This window comes from Lathyrus oleraceus, chromosome 4 (genome assembly GCF_024323335.1).
Source record: "Lathyrus oleraceus cultivar Zhongwan6 chromosome 4, CAAS_Psat_ZW6_1.0, whole genome shotgun sequence".
In the NCBI taxonomy this organism is placed as follows: domain Eukaryota; kingdom Viridiplantae; phylum Streptophyta; class Magnoliopsida; order Fabales; family Fabaceae; genus Lathyrus; species Lathyrus oleraceus.
In genome coordinates, this window is record NC_066582.1 from 247,853,517 (window position 1) to 247,879,819 (window position 26,303).

Below are 26,303 nucleotides of genomic sequence, written 5' to 3' on the forward strand. Positions count from 1 at the left end.
GTCAAAGCTCATAGAACCACATGTAAGTGTTACTTGCGCTTTTTGACATTATTTTATTTTTGCTAATGTATTACTTGTGTTTTATGTGTATTAATTAGTAACTATATGAAAATTATTTTTAGTCGCAAAAACAACCCAACAACTTTGAATGTGAATACCATGTTATGAGACATATGTTTAATATTGTCTCTAGAGGCATTACAAATTCATGGTCTAAGGTATTAAATTTATCCATATGCATGTAATTTATGTATATTTGTTAAGTTAATGTTGTTATTGTTAGCTTATCATAATTTTAATTTTGTTCAAATTATAGAGGTTTAGCAATGAAACATCATTCCTACAAGAAGATGTAGATGACATCCGATCACATTTGCCCGATATCTTCCTATCTTATCATGAATCTCATAAACACTAGTTTTTCTTGATTTACATCTATACACTAGAATTGTATAGAGGTTTTGTCATTATAGGTGTAAATATGTATAAGTTTAAATATGTATAGATTCTCTTCGCAGAGGTTTTGTGTATCCCAAATGTCATTATAAGTATTGTAAGCATTGTATATTTGGTTTTGTAAATGTAAATTTGGTATTTTGTGTTATGTTCTGTATAAAATATAAATGATATGATTCTGTCACATAATTTGTAGGTTATGTGTAAAAATGATATAGTTCAGTCAAAATGAGATTTAAAACAAACCATAAATAAATAAATAATGTTATACCCCTAGATTATTAACAAAAATCGACGTAAATACTGGCCTTTTCCCCCGATTATTAACAAAAACCGAGATGTATATGGCGTGTACTACATAATTTTAAAAATAAATAAAAAATATTGTTGTTGAGGATCTAACCAATGACTTTTTCAACTATCCCATTGGCTATTCATAAACCAAGGGCTAAGGTGGCAGGTTTTCATGTCGCCCTTCGTTACCTCGCTTCTCTAACCAAGGTAAAATCTCATTCGCACCCAAGGTAACATGGGTACATTTATAGTAATGTAGAGTGATTTAATTTCTTCCTATTTAATATTTTTACATGTGATCTACTCGATTTAAAACCTAATCAAGTTTTATTCAAGGAAGACCTTTGATTTGATAGAATCAAATCTAGGTTTTATTTTCCCATTGTAAATTTACTTAGGGTTTCATCGAGATACAAGTCTCATATTTACTAGTTTGGTTTAGAAGATTAGTCATTTTATATCTTAGGGTTTCATTAGTATTATTTAGAAACTCAATATAGTATTTAAGGTCTAAGTTATGCTTTTCAATCTTATCACGTTCCTCAATAAACTTAGAACTTAATTTTAAAAAGTTGCTTGTATGATAAAGTTGTTATCTCACAATCATCTTCTTCTTGAGAAGCATTCAAGCAAATATTTTCATCCTCTTCATTGGATAAAGGATCTTCGAATATTCTATCGGAGGTTGATTCTTCAAGATCTCTCGTTGATGAAATTTCTCCATATTAGATCTTGAATTTTTTTAGAATTGTTCATCTATCGAGATTGTTCTTTCAAATGAAATTTTTGGAGTTGACTTTTCTTCTTCTTCTTCTTCTTCTTCTTCTTCAAAAGAGCTCTTTAATGAAGTTAGTTAAGATTCTTCTAGGATTCTTGAACTCATTCATTCATCTCTGAACAGTTGAATCAACTTGTTGATTTTTTTGACGATTTCTTCTTTCTTAGATATTTTCTAAAAATTGCAAATATTCTCATCTCCCGTTTTAAGGATTGAATCAAATTTTTTATTCCAATTCTTAATTTTTAGATTTTTGTTAGCGATGAAAGTTCTAACATGGCTTCCAAGATTTATAAAGGTTGAACACCATCTATCAAAGTAGCATTCACATTAATCTAGTGTTTCAAATTCTTCGCCTCATGGGTTCATTCCATCTTATTTGATGCTTAGAGAGACTCCATAGATCATTTCAAGAGTGTTTCATATTTCCTTGGCGGAATTACAATTAAGAACATAAATAAATTGATTTTCATTTAAACACATGACTAACAAGTTTTTAGCTTTGAAAACAATTCTAGACTTTCTCTTGTCCTCTTAGGTCTACAGGAAATCAAATTTATCTACTACTTCACCATTAACATAGTGAGTAAGGATAAACAGACCGTTGATTATTATTTTCCACAATTCAAGATCAAAACTTTGAATGAAGATTTAAATTCTAGCTTTCCTCAACTCAAAAATATCACCATTAAACAGTGGAGGTGTGTTAGGGAAAGTCCTCTTGTTAAAAGAAGTGTTAGAAGTCATCTTTCTCTTAAGATGATTAGTCATGAAATAAGAGATAGGCTCTGATACCACTTATTGAACATGTGATTCCATACATAAGAGGCGGTGAATTGTGTTGGTTCGAAAATATTTGATTTAAAATAAATTAATTTGTAAAATCAAAGTTTGAAAACATTTTAAAATAAATGGTTGAATAAGAAGCGGAAACGATGATAAAGTAAAGAGATAAGGGATAGAGAGATACACCAGAGATTTATACAAGTTCGTCCTAAATTGACCTACTATTTTCCCCAAGAATTATTCTTGGGATTATCCAATAAACTTGAAAGCTTTTATAAAAATATGCATATGAACCTCATTATACAATAAAATGAAGTTTTTAGGTTAACTTCTAACTAAACATCGAATCAAAAAGGTCAATTCAACCGTCCATTTGCGGGGTTCATTTAAAAGAAATTTTGTATTCATAAAAATTAATCTCACGCTCTTAAAATTGTATCTTTATCCCTATAAAACTCAAAAATATGGTTATTCTCCAAACCAAACAGAGATTTTTCGTGAGCTGATCTCACACCAAGATAAAGTTTTGAGTTGGCTATCCTCTGAACTAAATTGGAGTTTTAAACAGATTGACCATAAATCAAGGTGAGATTTTATACGAACTAAGCTTTTACCAAGCTGAACTCAGGAACCAAGTGAGATTTTAACTGAGTTGATTTTGAACTGATAGAGCTTTTAACCGGACTGAGCTCAAGAACCACTGTGGATATTTTAATGGTTGGTCTTTACGAAATAAAAGAGAGATTTTTCTTCTAGGAAAAACTCCCGAACTAAACTGAGACTTCCTAAGACAATCCCCAAACCAAACAAGAGATTTTAGTGGCTTAGCTTGCAACCAAAATAATAACTTCCTATAGAAGAAATATTTTCTCAAGAGATAATACACTCTTTTTAAATTTACAAATAATCCCTCGCCTGGAACAAAGGTCCTCACTTTGACTCAAGAACACTCTCGAAGCACTATGGACAAATATATGTGAGGAAAATAAGAGATTTGGTAAAAAAAATGATAAGAGAAATAAAATTGAGATCAAAGCTCATTTTCTAGATGTGAAAAAATGATATATAATCTCTCTATTTATAGACCAATGTGTGGTATAAATTTGAAAACAATTCACGGGCCAAATTAATATCATAATTGTAAGACCCCAATTTTGTCCCTAAGATCCCTCATGGCATCATAACATTGCATTTGCATTGCCTCAAGGATCATTAGCATCTTGGTTCCCTTTGCCTTTGGGTGGGACCTCTTGTGAGTGGTTTAAGATCACCAAGCATGCTTGAATTGTATATCATTACTTTTCTCATTTTGTTTACTAACCAAAAGCACAAAAATATGTCACTAACATCTTTTGTTTGTAGCTAGAGCAATCACAAGGTTCAAAGCTTCTAGGAGATCATCTGTGCAATGACATGGCCAAAAGTAGATGAAGGCGAGCATGGTAATGGTTCCCAAATATCTCATACATCAAATATGCCTTCCTAGCATCTCAATTCATCATTTTGATCAAATCAAGTCAAAGGGTTTGAAGTCTTGTTCTTCAAGGAAACCCTAATTCATTTGTGCATCACAATGCCTTGCTCTTGAAGCAACCTCAGCCCATGATCAAATGAAATCAAGGGAAGTTCTTTAATTCATCATTTCATGCATATTTGAACTTATTTGAGTATCCTCAATCATCAATTCATCAAGATGTGAGTCAGGGACTTGAGAAGTTGATCGGTCAATTCATCTAACTATTTTGAAATACACTGAGACCTAACTTTTTATGTGTTGGTCAAATGGAGATGATTCCAAAAGACAAAATGTTCTTAAGGACAATATGAACAACTTTCATGTTCATCAAAAATTTATTTGAATCTTGGAAGGTCATCTCCCATTCCAAGACATTATAGGTCATTTTGACTGAAACCCTAATTTTGGGTCAACTTCCCAAGGACATAACTCATTCATTTTTTATGATTTTGAGGTGGGATCAAATGCATTGGAAATATTAAGATGTCTAATTAAAATTTTATGTTGGACAAATTTTCAAAATCTCAAATAAAATACATGTGATAATGCAAGACATTATAGGTCCTTTTGGACCAAATGCATTGAAAGGCAAAAAAGTCTAACTTCAAGTGCCCATAACTCTTTCATAAAAAATCCAAATGATGAAAAATTTAAGTCCATTTTGATTTTCTTGAAAATATCTACAACTTTTATGTTGGAGGTTTTTTCATTTGAGGCTTGCATCATCAAAACAGAGGGGCTTGAACATTGGCCAAATTTGGACACCTTGCCTTGACATGTTTTGCACATTACACTTTAAACTCAAAATTCACCAATTTCCACACTTCAAATGGATTTTTGCCCAACATAAAAATTGTTCCTTACATCAAGACCTTTCCAACCATTACCCACATGCTTATGTTTGGATTTTCTAATTGGCAGTTTCAAAGAGTTCAATGTTTAGGTTCAATTATGGAATTCACATCATAACTTCATGCACAAGCCAATGCAGCTCTAATCACACGTCCAAACCATTGGCATTTGAGTTCATCTTGCATTTTCATCCATTTTTGGGCTTTGCACACGCCTGTACAGGCCCATGCATGAAAAGTCCAAGTTCCATGCACACGAATTTTCTCCTTGCTTGCATCAGCCTTGGCTATAAATAGCATGCTTCGTTCTCTTCAAAAACCAACCTAATGGCGCCTGAAGCTCTGCACAAGTGAAATCCCAACCTCCATTAAAGGAATTCTGAGTTTTCCACTTCAATTTTACAGTTCAGATTTCAACTTCATTTGTTGATCTCTGAATTTAAATTCCTAAGCCTTGCTTCCTTGTTACCTCAAGAACACATTGCACAAAAGATTTGGAGTGGATCAAAACCTGTAAAGCTGCACTTCAAAGGTTGTTGTTCAAACTTATTTACTTCAAATCTCTCATTTCTTTGATCTATTTTCCTGGCCAAAATGTTTTCTGAAGTCCTCACTTGAGAGGCAAGCTAGTGGTAGCTTCAATTTTGTTTTTCTTTGATCTGCATTTTTCATACCTGAATCTTCCACCTCAGATTTCTCAACCTATAGGAATCTTGAGTGTGATTCAAGGTTACAGGGGTGATGTACATCACCCCAGCTTCATTTTGGTATAAGGATCGTGCAAAATGGTGAAGGTTTGAAAACCTGCAAATCTGGCCGGAATTTGGAAGCTCACCGGAGAAGAAGGTGGCTCCGGTGGCCGTCCATTGCCAGTTTGAATCTGGATCATTGGATCTCATCTCCAGATTCAATCTCAGCCTTTGGATATTATGACTTTTTTTAATTCTTTGTGTGACGTGTTTGACCAAGGTTCACCATGAGCGCGCGCTTTAGGACCATCAGATTGGCCACGTCAATTAATGAACGTGATCCAACGCTTCCTGATTTTCCATATTTTTTAATTTCTGATTTTATTTTCTTTAATTCCCTTTTATTTCAAAAATTCATATCTCTTTTATTATTGGTCAAAAATTTATGGGACCAATTTCATTCTTCTCCAAATAATTTCTAGTTTCTAATTCTGATTTTTAATATTTTTTATTTTGTCATTTGATATTTTTTGTGAATTTTCTCTTTTCTGGTTATTTTTAATTCATTTTAAATAGTTTTTGATATTCAAAAAATACAAAAATATTTTCCTAACCTATTTGAATGATGATGGATCTATGAAAAATATTCTCATCAATTTTTTAATTGATTTGAGATTTGTTTGAGGTTTTAGTTCAATTAGGTTATTTTTATTCATTTTTAATTGATAAAAAATAGTTTCTGACTTTTAAAAATGCTGAAATTTTTTGTCAAACTTTGTTTGACCTTGTTGAACTTGGGATAAATTACTTGGACCTTTCAAGGTTGATTTGAAGTAATTTTGAAGTTTGACCTTTTCTTTTATTTTAATTCAAGTTTATTTTAATATTAAAAATGCCAAAAATATTTTGCTATTTGTTTGATCTCCAATCTTCATCTCACTTCTGATTTCTCTTTGTTTGACTTTGACTTTCAATGTCAATTGGTCAATACATATGGATTGGTACATCTTATTTCATCTTATGCATTTTGATCTTTCCATTTCCTTATCCATTCTTCATCTTCTTCTTCCTTTTTTATCAATGAGTTGAAGGTTGATAAGTTAGCATTGATTAGGGAGACTTAATCTTCCTTGATTCAAATCTAATTCATCTTGATCAATTGATCAAGTGAATGGCTTTGCATTAAGGATAGGTTGTTTTCTAAATCATGCAAAAGGCTTAAACCAATACAAGATCATTGCTCTTCTTCTTTTTGGCATGGCAAGTTGTTGGAACTTGGTTCACTAATCAAGACTTTTAACTTGTGTTGTTGCCTACATTATTATTGAACGGCCTCAGATAGTTGTGACTTCTATATAAGTCCAATTATGATTGCTTAACATAGCGCTAAATTTGCCTTATGGCACACTAACTATTAACTACTAACAATTAACATTTATTTTATGCACTTTACTTTTATGCAATTTACCATTCTTGCACATATTATTCATTTGCTTTTTCCTTTGCTCATTGGAGCACATGTTTATGTTAATGCCATTTTCCTTTTGCTCACTTGAGCATATAATTGTGTATATATCTTTTGTGCTTATGTTTGTCTGTTTGGTGTGAATCAAATGCAAAGAATTGGACAAAATGGACTTAGAATTTAGGACCTTACCCAAGCAAATGGAATTTGAAGAGCAACTAGGTCTCATGTCTTTAGAGTGCTTAAATGTCAAAGAGTAACTAGGCCTCCTGCCTTTAGAATGCTTAAAGCTTAAGGATGAACTTTGAAAGGACCATATTCTAAACTCCCTCTTGTCCATTCTTTGATTGTATTATAAAACCTTTTGATGTATGCTTTCTTTGTGCTAGGAGTTCCCACTTGAGCTTAATTGAGGAACCATTACCATGAACTTCCAAGAGAGAGAGACCTAAGAACTATTGAAGAATTTTCCAAGAGCTTGTTTGATTGTGTTGCTTGCTTGAGCTTACTATTATTGTGATTGCTTATTCCAAAGGATGGGAGCTACTTGGATCATCAATATGATCTCAAGAGAGGAACTCCATTGTGGTTTTGTTTCTTTATCCCTCACCTTTTGCTTTACTTAGGACTTTAGCCATTCTTCTTCTTCTCTCCACTCTAACCCAAGCCAAAACCTTTGTGCAAACATTTAACCATTGTTTTCAAACATTAGAAACCTAAGCATTATGCTTTTGATTTTCAAACCTTCTTTTCACAACACTTATTTTGAATTGAATCTCTAAGTCAACTTTGACCATTTTGTATATGCTTCTAATTGGTAAATATAACTCATTCAAATGTCTTTTTGTGGTTCCAATGGCCACTTTCTTAATCAAATTTTCCATAACCTTTAGCTATTAGGTTTGAGTTATCCTTGTGGTAGATGTAATACTCACCTATATCCTTAGTGATGGACAATGAGTCTTCCATGCTTATTATAGGGTTAACCCCTCACTAGCATGTTGAAGTTATCCTCACATGGTGGATTTGTGGTTTTAGGTTGAGTTTTCTCCCTTTGATAACAAAAGACCTTAAGGCTTTTGGACCAATCAATTCACCAACTCATTTTTGAGATTTTTACCCCGAACTACGAGGTTTTGATCCTAATCTTTTTGAAGATGGTACGTAGGCAATGGGTTTATCCATCCAAACACAAAATGTAAATAAACTTGTATATTCTCTTCTCATCTCTTCAATCATGTTTGAACAAACAAAATTTTCACAAAATACCAACCTTACAACAAGTATGAAAAGGGCTCCCTAGGAGTACCTAGGATGTTTTGGGTGCCTAACATCTTCCCATTACATAACCAACCCCCTTACCCAGATCTCTGTTTCTCTTTTACTAGTTTTTTTGTTAAAACTTTTAGGTTTTTGTTCGCTTTCTAACCATTCCTGGATAAATAGAAGTGCGGTGGCGACTCGACTTGTATGATTTACCTTGGATTTAGTCAATATCTCTAATGGTAACGAATACCCCGCTACAATAATAGATTAGGTTTATTGATTATTGACGTCCAATAACCGATTGCATAAGCCACGGATGAAAGGTTTTGATATACAGTTGTTACCAATCATTAAGAGATTGCATCAATTGATTTTAGACTTAACCAAGAAATACGTAACTGATTCTATTAATGGCCTAATTGATTATTTAGTTGAAAAAGATCTTCCAGTTAATCAGACACTCCCCTAATCAATTGGATATGCCTTAAAACATTTTATGATGGTTTAAATAAAATAATGAGAGACTTCTCAAATGTTTTTAGTGTGTGCGCGTGTGTGTGGGGCGGGGGGGGGGGGGGGGGGGGGGGGGGGGGGGGGATTTAGACATATTATTTTCCTAAATATCCTTGTGTCTTTACAAGACATTGGTCACTCATGCGGACATGACCATGCGAGCTTTCACACTTCCTCTCTTTCACAAATCTGAAGCTTCAGGTCTTGGCATCATTATCTTTGATTTTAGCATCATTCAAGAACTTTGAATCTTCTCAATAAGGATTGAGATATCTTCATGTTAATTGCCACCTTCTGAGAGTTGAGAGATTTAAACCATCAATGACTCTTAAAATAGATGCCTTCACTTGAATGTCGTTTGACCACAATGTTAACTTGATATTTAGGAATATATTCAAGAGTATAGCTTGATTTAGAAGGATATCTTAATCAACCATTGTGTGCATCTTTGACACTTGAGTTATCTTCAATAGATACTGACTTTATTAAATATTTTTTATATTAGTGTTGTCATCATCAAAACTAAACATCTACTCAATTGACTTGTAGCTTTGTTATCCATAAGTTTCGTCACCTTGGATCATCTTGACTATACTTGTAAGCACATATATTCACACTTAGCAAAGGCACATAACGCGTTGCAGTACCAGGGGTAGAGGTGGAACAGGGGCGTCCAATATACTTAGTAGTGAGATTTTATTTTGTATATTTTGATGATTTTGTATTATGGTTTGTACTCTTATTGATTATGACATGGTGACATCTTGTTTTTGAAATTTTTTCATTTATATATATGTAATAGATTTTTTATTTTGATTTATCTTACTTAGATTGATTTATAAATGAATTATAATTCAAGTTTATCTAAAAAAAGAATGTCAAATTTAATCTATCTTATTGTCAAATGGTGAAAAACAATGTCAGAGTAAATCCGGAGATTGGAATCCAGACCTATGATAAGGATATTAGAAATCGAACTAATTTTGTGACAAAAATATGGTGCCTCAATCATGAAATGATTTTGTTTAAGAATGGATGCACCCGAAAATTGGAATTCAGTATAAGAATAGTATTTTAAGGTTTCCATGTATTATGTGATCACTACATGGGAAGTAGTGAACAATACCACTTAATTAATTAAGTTGTAATAAAATATATTATGACTCAACTTGTCCAATTTTGACGCAAAACATTGGTTCTTTTAACCATTTTAAAACTTCGTGCGTGCGTGTGTGTGATGCATTAATCAAATTGGATATAGGTTCATCAAGGCAATGAATATCCGCTTCCTCCATCACATGCTAGTGTGTGATCTTTCAACCCCGAGTCAATATTGATAGAATAATAAACCGAACTTGTAGCATTTCATTAGTTATTATTGTAAATTCAACAAACTATCTTTTAACAATAAATAGATAGTTAATCATGAATAGAAAATTAAATTGAATTTTGTTAAACAAACACATTTTTGGATTGAGTCATGCTTTGTTGGAACATGCTTTGATCTTCTCAAGAAATCAAATTTCGTGTGGTGATCTCATTGAGACTTATCATCTTTTCTTATTCATAGAAATAATGTGGCGCCTCATTTCTATCATTTTTCATTATTTTCTTTCCTAATTTTAGTTTATTTCAATTTTGTCTAAACTCAAATATTGTTTATAATTTTGTGATTCATACTCTATCTTATCACCAAAAATCATAAATTTTATAAATTTAACAAACCATGAGAAAAATGACTTAATACCAAATTGGTTATCCATCACAAACCCCATCAAAAAGGTGTTCTGGATTTGCGTAAAAACAGGTTGCTTTTATGTGAACACAATGCACCTGGACATGAGGGAGCACGCTGCATCTTATAGGAACGCAATCTGTCCCAAAATTAGTGCATCTTCTGGCCCGACCTTGACTCGTCTTGGACTCTCCAATTTGTGTTTTGGAAAGAAATTCCCCAAATTAATTCACCCTCCTTAGCTTAGATTTTGTCGTAGCATCGTTAGCCTTCAGTCGAATTTTATATCTTTTGATAAACCTATTAAATAACAAAAAATAATAGATAAAATGATTGAATTCATTAAAAAAAACCTTTTATAACTAATTTGCACTAAAATATGAACCTTATTTAACTAAAAAGCAAAGGAAATAAATAATAATAATTTTTATAAAATATAATAAAAATGATACAAAGTACTCTTTACGAGAAGGAGTCATCAATTATGAACATTATCGAACTAAAAAGCAAAGGAGTATGCTCTAGTACACATTACCAATTTTGATTAAATTTGTTTCAAAACCTTTTAATTTATCCATACTTAGATCGGTAGTATGCTCTAGTACACATTACCACAGTGACAACCTTTAAATGGAGTATACTAAAAACAATATTACACCCAATACATTCATATAATCAACAGTCACATATACAAGACTAGTTTATATTCTACTTTATTTCTTATAAAGATGACTATGTACCCAAAGAACATAGAGAATGATATATAATTCCCCTTCACTTGGTGTGCACCTCCACAAGGTTACTTCTACAAGCTTCTATGTTTCTGCGCATTTAAGAGACTCGCTTCATCAACATAGCTGTGAATATCTTATTATATAGATAAAACAGAGATACAGATTTTCCCTGCTGCTTCATCAAACATTGGAAGTTTTCAACTTCAGCGCAATCAGGCGAAACCAATGCTTTCTATGCTGTGCTAACGAATCATAAATTCGATAATTTTCTAGTCTTTGTTAGGTTATTGACAAGAGCATCACAAAATTCTCGCCTTTTTCTAGAATTTGTTTTCTTCTCTTCAGTATCAATATCAATAGTTGTGCCTCCACAAATCTTTGGTTGATCTTCTAGAGCACCTTTCACAAAATGCTGTAACCTCCACAGTGTGTAGTCACTCTATCAATAATAGTAACAAAACATGAATGCCTAGAAATATGCTAAACAAATAAACTACGTAAATAGGATAAACAATCTGATAATGGATGACATTGACAGTAAACATAACAATACAGACCTGAGCATCCAAGTCAAGAACCACCTCAACCTGAGTAGATTCGAAGCTTGGGTTGTTCTCAGCAACTATACCCAATGCCCTTTGGAGGTTTTCAGGAGACAATTTGGCCAGAGCAGTCACAAGTTTTTTCCTCTCTCCAGTAGACAGTTTTCTACAGTATCATTAGCAACATGGATCAGTACCATTATTTTACGTTTGGATTAGCTTATTTTGGGTGATTTAAAGGGAGTGCAATGCGAAGAAAATGGTTTTCTTTTTGGTTTTGGAGAGATTCAAATGGTGGTTTAACAACGGGGTTGTGTTTATGTCTTATGACTCATGAGCGGAATTTGTGTGAGATTAATCAAAAGAGTTCATGCATGGGCAGTCTCAGCTTCATGTACCTCCTCCAGCACAATGGGTGATGGTCTTCTTGGCTGAAGGTAGGAAAGTGTAGAAGCGGGAGGGTGAGTTTGAGGATTGTTTGGAAGAGGGAAGAGTGAACAAGAGAAGAAAAAGAAGAGGAGTAGAGGATGTTGGGTGGACAATATTTAATGCAATGGGTAATTTATATATAATGCATATGCAGTGATGATGTGACATTCTGTTTACCAAATCATCACCAAAAAGATATCATTTAATGACGGACTAAAAGTGTCCACTTTAGAATAATAAGAGACCTTAAATATAAATAAATAAAATATTTAAGAACTAAAACCAAAAGTGGATATAATTTCAGGAACTAAAAACATATTTGAGGAAACAATGAAATGTCAAACTGTTATTGCAATATTTGAAATATTATGAATGTTTTCATTTTCCATTTCTAATTCCATCTGTCCATAGAAGAAAAAAACATGCATTAAATTTTCATAACCACCACCAAGAGAACCCAGTTTTACTAAACTTACTTAGGCAACTTTTGAAGTTAAAATATCAATCATAGTGTTAGGAATGGAGACTTCAATAGAAATTGAACCTCGTAATAGTGGTATTAGGAGCACAAAATATACAAATGCAATAACAAGTTTCCACTACAATTTGTGAAAGTGACAAGGAATAATGATACACAGTTTTTTGACAAACCTGCAATTCTGAATGACCATTTCTTTGAGTTTCGTCAAGCGTAGATCAACCTCATCAAGCTGAAAAAAACAGGTAATTGATAGCATAAACCATCAGATATACTCCTAAATACATCAAACGAATGATTTGCACTGAAAAGCACAAGGCTAGCAAACAATAAACAACCTCACTGGCTAAATCCTTAGCTATTTTGGCATAGGTCATCTCCTGAGCATGTTGATTGTCTAGTTGAGTCTGTGCTTCTTCCTCTATTTCTCTCTTTTCCTACCATAATTAAACAAAGGTAATGACATAACGGATGACAGTATCACAGCTGTCACAACTAGTGCAGTGCAGCCACCAAAACTGTAGACCGTTTTTGGGTTATAAAATAACTTAATAAAATAAATAAAAGATGAATAGAAGGAGATATGAGATAACTACAGCAACTAAAGCCTTTCCCATTAGGTGGAATCGACTACATGGATCAAACGCTGTATACTGTTCTGTCCTGAGGAGAAAATATGAGGGTTGTATTAGGCAGTCAACAAACCAACGTAAAACCTCACTGAATCTTTTTTGCATAAATAAGAGAATAAGAGAAACTCCTTAAGAATGCATGTATGTGTATTTTTACCTACGAGACTTGTAATATGATTTTTGTCAATCTAACCATCGATTTATAGCTATTCATTACTTTGATTATTTGTGTTAAATTTAGAAAAATTGAAAAAATAATCCAAAGGTTCAAAACTTCTCACTTTAGTAAGTGAGGTTTCTCTAAGTCTCGTCTTTCCTATGCCCACACCAACAGATCCACGAGTGACGAGTAGCACTGCAGCAAAGAAACAAGGGCATTGCAGCAGTTGCAACATGATCAAGCATTACCTCACATGTCACCAAACCGCAGCCAGTAACATGTCAGATTTCAAAAAAGAAAATTCAGTTCCGGAAAGGTCACTGCAGCGATTGGGAAGATGTTTAGTTTGGGATAGTTTCCATTATTTCCTTCTGATTTTGGGATGAGTAATTTCTGGAGCTTAGCCATCAAAGAGCATTTTGAGGGTAAGGCTGGTTTAACTGGATCCTAAAATCTTTCTGATCCTACATGCTAGCAAGATCCGAGCAGAAATAAGTTTTCCCTAGGATTGGGATTGCTCCAAACCTCCACACTCGTACAATCACAATTTTGACAACCATCTCTATACTAACCCCTCTGAATTGACAATTAGCATTACACCTACTCCTTAAGGTCCTGTGTAATGAAGCTTCATTTACCAAAATAAAGAAAAATATTTTGAAAAACAATTTACCTCTTCAGCAACTTTAGGTAACAATTGCAGCCATTTATCTTCAAATTTTTCCAGCAAGGTCTTTGCCATAACATGGACATCATGTTTTTCATCGTTGTATTTCATTGCATTCTTAAATATCAACCTTACATCTGCATATATCTCCCGCACATTCTTATATCCAGTGTCATCCTTAGCTTCCATTTTATTTTTTATCGTACCAAAATCCATGGGCTTATCAATAATCTAGGGCATCAAATCAAACAAATTACTTCAGAGATACAATCAAAGACAAACTGTATACAAATAACTCTGCTATAAAAGGTAGATGGTTCACCAGTTAAACTGATGCCACCATTTAAAGAAACAGAGACCGAACCGACATTTACACCTTCTTACAAATAAGTGCCTTCGAGCATATTTGTTCATAGGTAGAAAAAAAAGATTTAAATTTTCAATTATGCATTAATGGCAACTATAGTCAATGACAAGAGAAAAGTTTCAAAATGACAAAAGGCATTACCTCGTAATAGTCGTGAAGCCCGAGACCTTCTACATCAACAGGTTCCAGAAAGGGCCAAGCCCACTTGTGCTGAGTGATCTGAAAAGCTTCAAATGCATTACTATTGATTTTCACAAGATACTTGATAGGGTCAATATATTCAACAGAAAGGGGAGATCGCTTATTTTAACAATGAAAAAGAAATTGATCTTAAGAACTTAAGAATGACTCCTTAGGAATTTGAAATCTTACTATGTAAAGTCTGCTACATGGACCAAGATATAAAAAATAGACATTGTAGATGAGTATAGAAATTAAACTGTATTTAAAGAAAAGTATGATACATCTACAAAAAGTAAGTAAAAGATAAAGCTGAGTGATTAAATATTGATAACCATTCAATGTACTAGCCGCCACTCTTTTCAAAGAGAAATAATCCAAGATTGAATAAAAACAAACTAAGGCTTCTAGTAATATACTTACAATTCGAAATTGAGTATATTGTATCCAATCCACATAATCAAACGTAGTAGTAGAGGATAGCGCTCACTGAGAAAACACTATACCGGTATTGCATGCAGCAGTATGACTGCTCAGTCGAAGTTTATGGGGAAGGAAAATGGGGGGCTGTAGTGATTAGGAGCAATATGATATGATTGAGCAGTGATTAGGTGTGATTATATTTCTATCTGGAGTCTTGTACAATGCCTATATATGGCTGTACCCTATCATTCTGATATACAATAACTATTCCAGCAATTACTCCTAAAACCCTATGTTTCTTTTTTCTGCCACAGTACATTCATATAGATCATTAAATAAAAACAAAATTGCAGTGTACCCAAAAAAAAGTTACGAAGTATTTGCACTTGCCTGACGTAATATTGTTGAAAACTGGCGCATTAGCTCCTGCATCCTCTTTGCAGCAGCGGTTTCCATACGCGGTGCATCTTGCAACAGCTTTTTAGTGCCAACAAGACTTTTCCCCCGGCCTTTCTCTTTTACTACTGAAACACCTTTAGAATTACTTCCTTGAACATTTCCAGCAGATTCGTAGTGCCGTTCCACCTCGATCACTTGCTTCTCAAGCTGGAAAATATTTCACAATGTAAAATTTCCACAGTTCAAAACTTATTATTATACAAGCTTATACTTTCAGATATTTTATAAAGTAATTTAGATGTTACCTGTTCAGTCATATGTTTTGCCTACATCCTAGTTGTGTGTATTATTCACACATAGCCAGTCTTATTTGTAGCATGTGTTCAACCATAGAAGAAATATGATGGTAGATAGATAGTGTTTTACCAATTCTCACCTTACAAGAAGTTATGCTATGCCCTAACCCAAATCATTCTAAGAGTAAGAATATTATATATTCATTATGCAATACATTAACTCTAACTTGCTTACTATAGTGACTTCAAAATCACCCAGAGCATATATTTTTTAGATTTTCAGTTAAATGCCCTAATTAATTAATAAACCAGCCAAATGCAGAAAATCAAGTACTAATAATAACTCAATAGATTAGATTTGGGGTTAAATTTGTGAGGCGAGATCATCATCAATCAATCATACAGTACAAAACCTAATTGATTAAACAAAAAACCTAAACAAATGGAAAGAATCTAATCCAGTAGTGAGAGTAAAAAGGAAATGATCCATTAAGCAAAGCTCAAAGCTGAAAGCTGACCTTGTCAACTTCGGTATGAATTTCATCAAAAGAGTGCCTAAAACCCTCGAAATGATCATCATCAACGCGTGGATGTAGCTCCATCGTAATCAGCTTCGAATTTTCAGCACCGAGACCCCTTCTTTACGCTACTCTTCAGCTTTTGTACTGTGTTGTTTCTTCCTCAATCTTATTACAGTGTACAATGGCTTGTGTTTCGGGGATTTATATTTGCCCAAAATTGTAATGCTGCATTTTTTTAATAAACAAAAATAAAGGGAATGTACATTGAATTCGGAAATAACACTATATATTACTTTAATGAATAATTTATCATTTTCAATTCATTTTAATAAATTAAATATATACAATATTATTTTTATATTATAAAATTAGTGATCAACCATATATAAATGTGAAATTTGTATCTATCCAATCGAGTTATTTATATATATTTGGTTTTCAAAAACGATTATTTGAAATTATTAATATTTTTTTTACACAATATATATTAATTATTTTTAAATTATAGAAAACTGTGAAGTTTATCTCTTCAACAGAAACTTCTAATTTATGTTGACTAAGTAAAATTTATTTGTAATAATGAATTATTGAATAAAATAAATTATTTTAAAATTTCTTTATCTTAAAATTATTTCTTTAGTCAACCTACTCTTTTTTCGATTTTTTTATCAAAATAATCCAATTTTTTTTTAAAAATCCAAAATAATTCTGTTTTCAAAAAAAATTCCAAAGTATCCCACTTTTAGGAGGAGACGTCAATCAAATTGGCGACTCCTCTTAAAAATAAAGTGCAGACGCCAATTGGATTGGCTATGGCACATTGTGTAGTCAATCCAATTGACGCTCATGTGTATTTTTTTAAAGGAGATGTCAATTGGATTCACACCTCAGTGTATTATGCAAAAAAAAATGTTATAAATAGAGGTGTTGTGTGAATCATTTTTTCACATCTCATTTCATCATTTGACAATCATGTTTGGTGTTCGTCGCCGCTATGGAAAAGTGATTTATTCTAGAGACAAACCTCAGATGTTGATGCTCTTCTGGAACATCACTACTTTCGATCAACTGAAGAGGGAGTTGGTTCGTTGGTTAGATAGGAAAATACCAGAAGGGAAAAAATTATAAGTATTGAGAGACTCAACATTATCTTTGGTTGGGTGCGAATGAAAACTGATAAGGTGTTAAGGAAATGATGTTCGGACGAGATGACATCACTTTGATTGTTGTAATTAGTTAGAAATATTATGTTTTCAGTTTGCTTATGTTGTAATGATGTTTGTTGTGAACCTCGTTATAACAAAAACTTAATGATATATAAAAATTGAAGGCTACAAAAATACAATGTTACAAAAAGATTATGACCCAGATGACGTTCCTCGATTAGGACAATTGTTCTTGTTATGCCCTGGTTGACGACACATACTACATAAACTTATCATTTTATTTGTCGTATCCATTTCTGTCCTGATACGTGTGCTGTTTGACCTTCCTTTTTTCTTTCTACGCATCTCGTCGTTGTGCCAAACTATGTCACCTTCGTACGGAGACCAGTATTCCTCCATTGGTAGCACCGAGAAGCTTTTATTATATACATTTATGACGGTGACGGTCTTGTACACATCAGATAAATGGTTGTAAGCGTCTTGGCGAGTATATGTGCATGCTGCAATGACATGGGGGCAAGGAATGCGGAAGGCCTGGAATTTTCCACAGTCGCACCAACTTCTGTTTAGTCTGACAACATAGGCTAAATTTGGTCTCCCCTCGTTGTGGTCCATTATTTCCTGGACGCTGAAATTTTGCCTATGACGGTCAAAGACTGTTACAGCATGTGTGATAGCTTTGATGCTCTCCTCTTTCATGATTTTCATGCAACACTCACTGAATACTTGCCCATACATTAACACCACACTCCATCTTTCACCTCTAGTTACGAACGTAGAAGCCAACTTATAATAGGTCGATCTGACCAAGGCGGTTATTGGAAGATTTCTAATTCCTTTGAATATCTCATTCATGCATTCCACAAGGTTTGTTGTCATGTGGCCCCATCGATAACCTCTGTCAAATGCCCTTGTCCACTGCTCTACTGGTATGTTTCAAGGTTTCGTACTCGGGTCCACGAATATGTCCACATGGATCCGATAATTCAATCTTATGTTGAACTCTCCGGTTTTGGACATATAAGCAAAATCATGTCTTGGTCGGTGGATAATAAATTCATTCTTGCTTTATGCGAAAGATGGCGTCCCGAGACACACACATTCTGGTTTCCAACCGGTGAGTGTACAGTGACGTTAGAAGACGTCTACATGCTTTTGGGACTGCCTATTGAAGGTAAAGATGTAAATGGTAAAACCAACTATGCGAATTCAATTTGCATGGACCTCTTGGATACTGATTTGTTAGATGATAACTCAAGAGGTCAAGGTATACTACTTTCACGCCTTAAGTCATATTATAACAGTTTACATTTAGATGAGCATTCTACCGAAGAGGCTCGAATAATAAAAACTAGGTGTTACATTATGCTTTTAATTGGTTCTTTTTTATTTTCCGAAGGTAGTGGTTCTAGTATGCATATTATGTATTTACCTTTACTAAGACATGTAGATATAATAGGAAGTTACAATTGGGGATTCGCTTGTCTGGCCTATCTTTATAGCTCTTTATGTAAAAATTCACACAAAGACACATCTACCTTTTCTGGATGTGTTATTTTGCCCCCAAGCATGGGGTTGGTCAAGCCTACCGTCCCTAGTGCCCGTCAACAACAATCCTTTCACATTCCCGTATGCACAAAAGTAAGTTGTTTAAATTGTTATATATTTACTTACTTTAACGATTATTATCTCTAACTAAATATTTTTACCTTTTTGGTGCAGATGGTCGGCACGTGGTATGATTTATAACAGATGTCCTAGACACTGTATTACCCAGTATCGCAATCTCTTGGATCACCTTCGACCGACAGACGTATGGATAATAACCTCATTATTTCGTTATAATTTGTTAACTTCTTCTACCAAGTTTATAATCTAGGTTACTTTCACATTTCAATTCATTTGGCGTCCATACCTAAATTTGGATCATGACCATGAAGTCAACGAAGAAGACACAACCGTATGGACTGCATGCACACCGATAATAAGATTCACAACTGTGGAGATGCACAACAGTAATCGTGTGAAGTTGCAGTTCGGTATGCTTCAACACATCCCAGATCCCCCAGCAAGCCTAGGAGAATGGCATATGCGTAAAGTTAACGACCAATGGAACTTCAATCCATGGCAAAGCTTCGCAAGATCTGAGTGTCGCAAATGGAAGCACCGCCATGACCATGTCTTAATTGACGTGGTGATGCCAAATGAAGAAAAACCAAGTCGTACTTATATTGCTTGGTACAGATCGGTTGGTTTTCAGTTCATCTCCGAGGATATGTACCTGTATGACCCACGCCAACAAACTTACACACTAGACGCCTCAACATCTAATCCCCAACAACATTGTCAGATCGGATACACACAACCCCCTATTCGTCAAACTTTTCGTTCCACAAACACACAAACATACAACCCAAACATGCCATACACCCAACCTCAATACCAAGAGCATACCCCATACCACCACCAACAAATTGATCATCAACCAGAGACCCAACATCGCTTCGCACCCAACACATCACCCTGCCAAAGCCGCCTTATCCAGAATACTCAACGATCATTCAACACCAACCGTCCCTCCTCCTACCATAGCCAAGAAGCCCAAATCTCACAAAACTGAAACCTCCAACAACCCTATCTCTACCAAACACCCCAACAATCTTTCCAACCTTTCCTCGATGCGTCATTCACACCCATGTCTCCCTTCAACCATCCTGGTCACCCACCAATGAGTCAAACACAGTCCAACTACTCTGACATGGGTCATGAACTCAGTTATGGCGATACACCTTCGATGCATACTGAAGACTATGCCGATTTGTTTGACTATCTCAACAGGTCATCTCCTGTAGTTGGTAGTGATGCTCTTGGCCCCTCAGATGCTCAAACACCAGTGGTGAATCATCAATGCGGATTAGGGCCACGAGTTCGGGTAGCCAGGGGATGTGGGATCGGAGGTCGGTTAGGTGATCACAATCATCACCATTAGGCTTTTTTGTGTAAACGAGAATTTATATTAATACCAATTGGTCATATTTTGAAATTATGTATCACGTAGATCGTTTAACAAAAAAAATGCAAAATACACTGAGGTGTCAATCCAACTGGCGCCTCGTCAACTGATACACATGGGCACCAATTGGATTGGCTGCATCATGTGCCCTAGTCAATCCAATTGGCGCCTACACTCTACTTTTAAGAGGAGGTGCCAATTGGATTGACGCCTCCACCTAAAAGTGTGGTACTTTAAATTTTTTTTTTTTAAAAGATTATTTTGAGATTTTTTTTTGAAAAACTGGATTATTTTCGTAAAAAATTCCTCTTCTTCCATGATAATAATAATAATAATAAAAAAATTTACGGTTTATAAATATTATAATAAAAGTAATATAATAAGAGGAATTATTATACCATGTAATATTCTAGAATATGTAAGTGTTGAACTCTATTTCTTATTTTTAATAAAAAATGTTTTTTTTAATTTAAAATAATTATTATATTTAGTTTATATATAATTTAAATATTTGACATTATTTCTCGCATCTTTAATGGTGTTGACGTGGAAAAAAATTATAAATATTTTTAAAATTTAGGACTTAATCTTCCGACACACTTAAAATGTAATTAATTATTTATTTTTCTGATTTCACGTCGTGATTTTTTTTAAAATAACCATGTTTTTCAAAAAAAATACGAAAATAACCAATTTTACAAAAAAAAATCCAAAATAACCATATTTGGGGGAGGAAGCGTCATTACAGCTGGCGCCTATGTGTGTTTCTTTTGAAAATAAAATTTAATTTTGCAACCAACAAGAATCAAACACACAACCTTTGGATCAATAGTGAAACATATTACCATTGCACCATAGACCCTTCATGTTTATTTGTTTCATCAAATATTTAATGAGTCATCGTTCTTAGATCATAAGAGAAAGACACTAAATTTTTATTTTAAATCTTAATATCTTAAATATATGAATTATATTCTTCAATATTTATATAATTTATTTATAATCAATATAAATTGCTATTTCCATTTTAAATTATATGTTACTCCTATTTTGTAAAATATTTTGTTTTATATTTTAACCTTAAACATATTATTTTGTTTTATATTTTGTTTTATATTTTTTGAATTATTCAACCTTAAACATATTATTTTTTATATTAATTTTTACACAAAAATTCAAATAAGACTTCATAATATTTATTATAAATACAATTGAAAAATTATATTATTTTAAATATAATATATTTTTAAATATTATATTACTTTTTATAAATAATATAATATATTAATACATGTCTAAGTTATATAAAATAATACTTAAATATTTAATATATAAAAAATTAATAAAATATAAATACATTATAAAGTAAAACACAAAATAATTGAATATTAATTTGAATATATTAATATATAATATTTTTAAAAATTAAAGAATAGAGATAAAATTTAATAAAATGAAAAAAGAACAATATATGAATTTTTTTTTTAAAATAACCATGTTTTTTATTTTATTAAATTTTATCTCTATTCTTTAATATATTGTTCTTTTTTCATTTTATTAAATTTTATCTCTATTCTTTAATTTTTAAAAATATTATATATTAATATATTCAAATTAATATTCAATTATTTTGTGTTTTATTTTATAATGTATTTATATTTTATTAATTTTTTATATATTAAATAGTTAAGTATTATTTTATATAACTTAGACATGTATTAATATATTATATTATTTATAAAAAGTAATATAGTATTTAAAAATATATTATATTTAAAATAATATAATTTTTCAATTGTATTTATAATAAATATTATGAAGTTTTATTTGAATTTTTGTGTAAAAATTAATATAAAAAATAATATGTTTAAGGTTGAATAATTCAAAAAATATAAAACAAAATATTTTACAAAATAGGAGTAACATATAATTTAAAATGGAAATAGCAATTTATATTGATTATAAATAAATTATATAAATATTGAAGAATATAATTCATATATTTAAGATATTAAAATTTAAAATAAAAATTTAGTGTCTCTTATGATCTAAGAACAATGGCTCATTAAATATATGATGAAACAAATAAACATGAAGGGTCTGTGGTGCAATGGTAACGTGTTTCACTATTGATCCAAAGGTTGTGTGTTTGATTCTTATTGGTTGCAAAATTAAATTTTATTTTCAAAAGAAACACACACATAGGCGCCAGTTGTATTGGCGCTTCCTCTTAGAGGGCCATGCAGGCGCCTCTTCATGAGGCCCAATGCATCTGACGCCTCCTCTTACTTTTTGGGGGGTGCGCCAACTCCCCCGGTGCATCCTCCCCCAAACATGGTTATTTTGGAAAAAAAATTGAAAAGTTGGTTATTTTCGTATTTTTTTTGAAAAACATGGTTATTTTAAAAAAAAATCTCACGTCGTACTAAGTTAATTTTTAGATTTGACACGGAAGTTAACTTCTAGATTTTTTTTTTATGTATAATTTGTTTGTTTATGAATGTTTTATTCTCTAGTTTGATTTTTTTTTATTATGATTTAATTAAAGGTAAAATGTCTGGCAATCAACAAAGATTGAGACATGGTAGATTGACTCAGTATACATCTTTAGTGTCGTTTTATTTGATGCAGAAGCATCATTTTCCCGAGTTCACGTGTCTTCGGCATTGTCTTCTCGAAGACATGTGTCCCCTACTATCGTCCTAGAAGACCCCTGAGACACTTAACTACTTTAACAATTATACAAAATTTGTATAAATGACTTAAAATATAGGGTTAAATATGTCTGGGATTCCCCAAAATATCCAATAATTCAATTTTAGTCCCTCTAAAAAATTTCTTCGAATAATGGTTCTCCTAAAAAATTTAGTCCACAATTTTGTTTCATGTCGTCAACTTTCTCTAACGGAAGCTGATGTGGAAGGACAATTGACATATTTTTTACACCTAGCAGAGGAACAGATGGCAACTTGGATTTTATTTTATTAACGAATCCAAACATTATAAATTTGTTTTATTTTGGAATATTTATTAAAATTTCTTTAAATATCATCTCCTCCAAGTGATCATTTTAACTTACACTTTCTTCCCCAAATTTCCTGCAACTTTGCTAGCAATTTGTCATCTCAAAAAAGTCAAACCAACTCTTCTTTTCATCTCAGTTCTTCACCTGAAAAATTCAAATCAAATTCATTTCAATGTCTTCTTCCAACTTTTACGAGATGTATTGGGTTCCTTTATAAATTGATTCAACATCTTTTAAAATCATCATTTGTAATTTTTTGTGTGGCTTAATATTAGCCTAATTGAATGTTGGTTATTTTATATTTCAGATTTACAAGAAATTAACAGCCTTCTGCACTTGTTGGGTTCTATATGAATTTTAAGCTAAGTGGGGTTGCACTTGAACTGCTTTATGAGTTGTCATGAGGAATTTGTTGTTTGGAATGTGATACTATGTGGGTTTTGTGAAATGGGTCATGTGAAAGAGTTGTTGGGTTTTACTCTAGGATGTGTTTTGATGATGTGGACCCAAATGGGGTTACTTAAGGGGTGTAGTAGTAATAAAAGGTTTCATGAAGGGAAGATATTTCAAAGTTATGTTTTGAAGATGAGTTTGGTGGAATCTAATGTTTCTGTTGCTAATGTCTTGATGGATTTTTACTTTTCATGTAGATGTTTTGTTGGTGCAAGGAAGTGTTTTGAAGAGACAAATCTTAAGGATGTTATTTCATGGATCTCTTTTCTTTATGTTTATACAAACAAAAATTTGGTATGAGTTTAGGAATTGGTATAGACTAAATTTAGAGAGATCCATGGTACTAGAGGTAGAAAGTTGAACTATGTTAGTGTTTTTCAATTGAGTTGGTAATTAGATCAAGTTTTAAATTGTTTAAGAGAAATGAAAAATGTGAAGTTTGTGTATTCTACAATTCACTAATACTTGAAGGAAACTCAAGAATGCCGAAAGTGAATTAACATACCTTTTAGGAACTTCTGAAACAAATTGCTCAAATTGACAAGAATTATGTGTGAATTTTTAGAGATTGAATTTGTTAGAGATTAGCTATCATTTATGGGTTTAAGTATGATATTTATCTTATCCATGTGGCATGTCATGTCAACATCTTTGTCACGTTAGCCCTGCTACGTGTACACTCAATTATCAAAAAACTTTTACGTGGCATGTCACGTCAGCTTCAGTTAACAAAAGTTGACATGAGCGACCAAAAGTGTGGATGAAAAATATTATGAGGACCATTATTCAATGAAAAATTTTGGAGGGACTAAAATTGAATTATGTTATATTTATGGAGACAAAAAACATATTAAACCCTAAATATAAGGTTTATTAAAATATGTCAATTTTATAACAAACTTATTATCTAAGAGGGAAAATTACTATCTTAAGGGTTAGTTCATAATTTAACATTCAGATTCTTCATTGAGTTGTGATTCTTAGGCTTTTGTGTCTCGACAAGCATCTTAACTTCTCATGATTATTATTATCAAGAATCATAACACCCTAATCATCATCATTTCTCTTTACTACTAAAGTCTTTTAGACTTTTATCTAAGAGACATTTTATGCCCCCAAAGTTTCGTTTAAATGGTGGTATTTTCTTTCTTCACAATCCATTAACTCTTCCAGAAGCACAATTAACCCTCTCAGTTTCTCCACGCTTACAAGTCCCAAAATCTTTTGTCATAAATGCTTCCCTTCTTTCTTATTTATCCATGTATGATGATTTCTTTTCCTTTCCATTTTATATCCCGCCTGATTATTTTCAATGGTTCTAATTCGCAGGTGCGACAAGAGTGAGAGGGTAATTTCTCCTAAAAAGGTGACTGAGAAGCATGCATTATGGTATCGTATTTGATATCACTTCTATTAATAGTGACATTGACTCGCGTCTTCTTCCTCAGGTTCAGTCGAGATCGTTATAGAGCTCCCCTACATCTCTTTTAGTGACGAGGTTCTGAGTTACGACCCGATTTTCCTCAATAAGACTTAGGTGAAAAACTTTTGAGATCAACTAGAATAGTCTAACACTGGTGATAAGGTAGATATTATCTTTGAACTTTATGTCTCGGTGAGAAGGTTTGTATGTGGAGACCTCTCGGAGTGCCCGACAAATATTTCTACTTATAACCCTTCACTATGTTCCAATTTGAACTATTAAGAACCCTAAATTTTGCCTCGTCTCAACTTCATCCTAATTGTTGGGAATATGCCCGGCCACTTAAGGTAATATACAGGGGCCTCAATAGTATGCCTACCATTGGCATTTTTTTTCTTTTTATGAGTCTAGAGGGACATATAAGGGAGGTTGGGTTTCAGTCAGTGCCATGCACATGCGATCCGTCCTCTCCCCCCTGTAAGACCCTAATTTTTACCCTAAGATCCCTCATGGCATCATATCATTGCTCATTGCACTTGCCTCAAGGATCATAGCATCTTGGCTCCTTAACCCTAGGGTTGGGACTTGTGAGAGTTGGTTTGAGACCACCAAGCATGCTTGAATTGTACATTATTTCTTTTCTTATTTGTTTACTAACCAAAAGTACAAAAATATGTCACTAACCTCTTTTGTTTTGAAGCTCAAGCAGTCATGAGATCCCTTGCTCCTAGGAGGCTCTTATGCTCAAAGAAGTGGCTAGATGAAGATGAAATCAAGCATGACAATGGTTCACAAAGCTCTCAATTATCATATATGTCTCCTAATTATCTCAATTTTTCAATTTGATCAAGATAAACCAAAGGGCTTGAGGCTTGTTTCCCAAAGAAACCCTAATTCAGTTGTGCATTGACTGTGCCTTGCTCATGAAGCAACCTCAACCTATGATCAAATTCAATCAAGTGAAGTTATTTCATTCACTATTTTATGCATATATGAGCTTATTTTAGTATCCTCAATCATTCATTCATCAAGATTTGAAGTTTGGC

General features: G+C 32.9%; 1 protein-coding gene across 1 annotated transcript; it reads right to left on the reverse strand.

Annotated features, from left to right (window-relative positions):
* Positions 1–10,990: 10,990 nt before the first annotated feature.
* On the reverse strand, positions 10,991–16,408 carry LOC127074877 (transcription factor GTE1). The gene is made up of 8 exons (XM_051016288.1): positions 16,175–16,408; positions 15,352–15,567; positions 14,500–14,577; positions 13,998–14,222; positions 12,871–12,969; positions 12,706–12,764; positions 11,641–11,791; positions 10,991–11,522 (listed from the first exon to the last, which is right to left on the reverse strand). Exons 1-8 carry the CDS (start codon positions 16,256–16,258, stop codon positions 11,334–11,336), a joined length of 1,101 nt encoding a protein of 366 aa, XP_050872245.1. The 5' UTR covers positions 16,259–16,408; the 3' UTR covers positions 10,991–11,333.
* Between the last annotated feature and the right edge of the window lie 9,895 nt (positions 16,409–26,303).

What these genes read in the sequence shown, in the direction of transcription:
- LOC127074877 (XM_051016288.1), bottom strand. Translation starts at nt 16,258, where the DNA reads ATGGAGCTACATCCACGCGTTGATGATGATCATTTCGAGGGTTTTAGG. An exon ending in TTCATACCGAAGTTGACAAG is followed by an intron (nt 15,568 to 16,174) that starts GTCAGCTTTCAG and finishes AATATTTTCCAG; the next exon opens with CTTGAGAAGCAAGTGATCGA. An exon ending in GGCTTCACGACTATTACGAG is followed by an intron (nt 14,223 to 14,499) that starts GTAATGCCTTTT and finishes TTGATGCCCTAG; the next exon opens with ATTATTGATAAGCCCATGGA.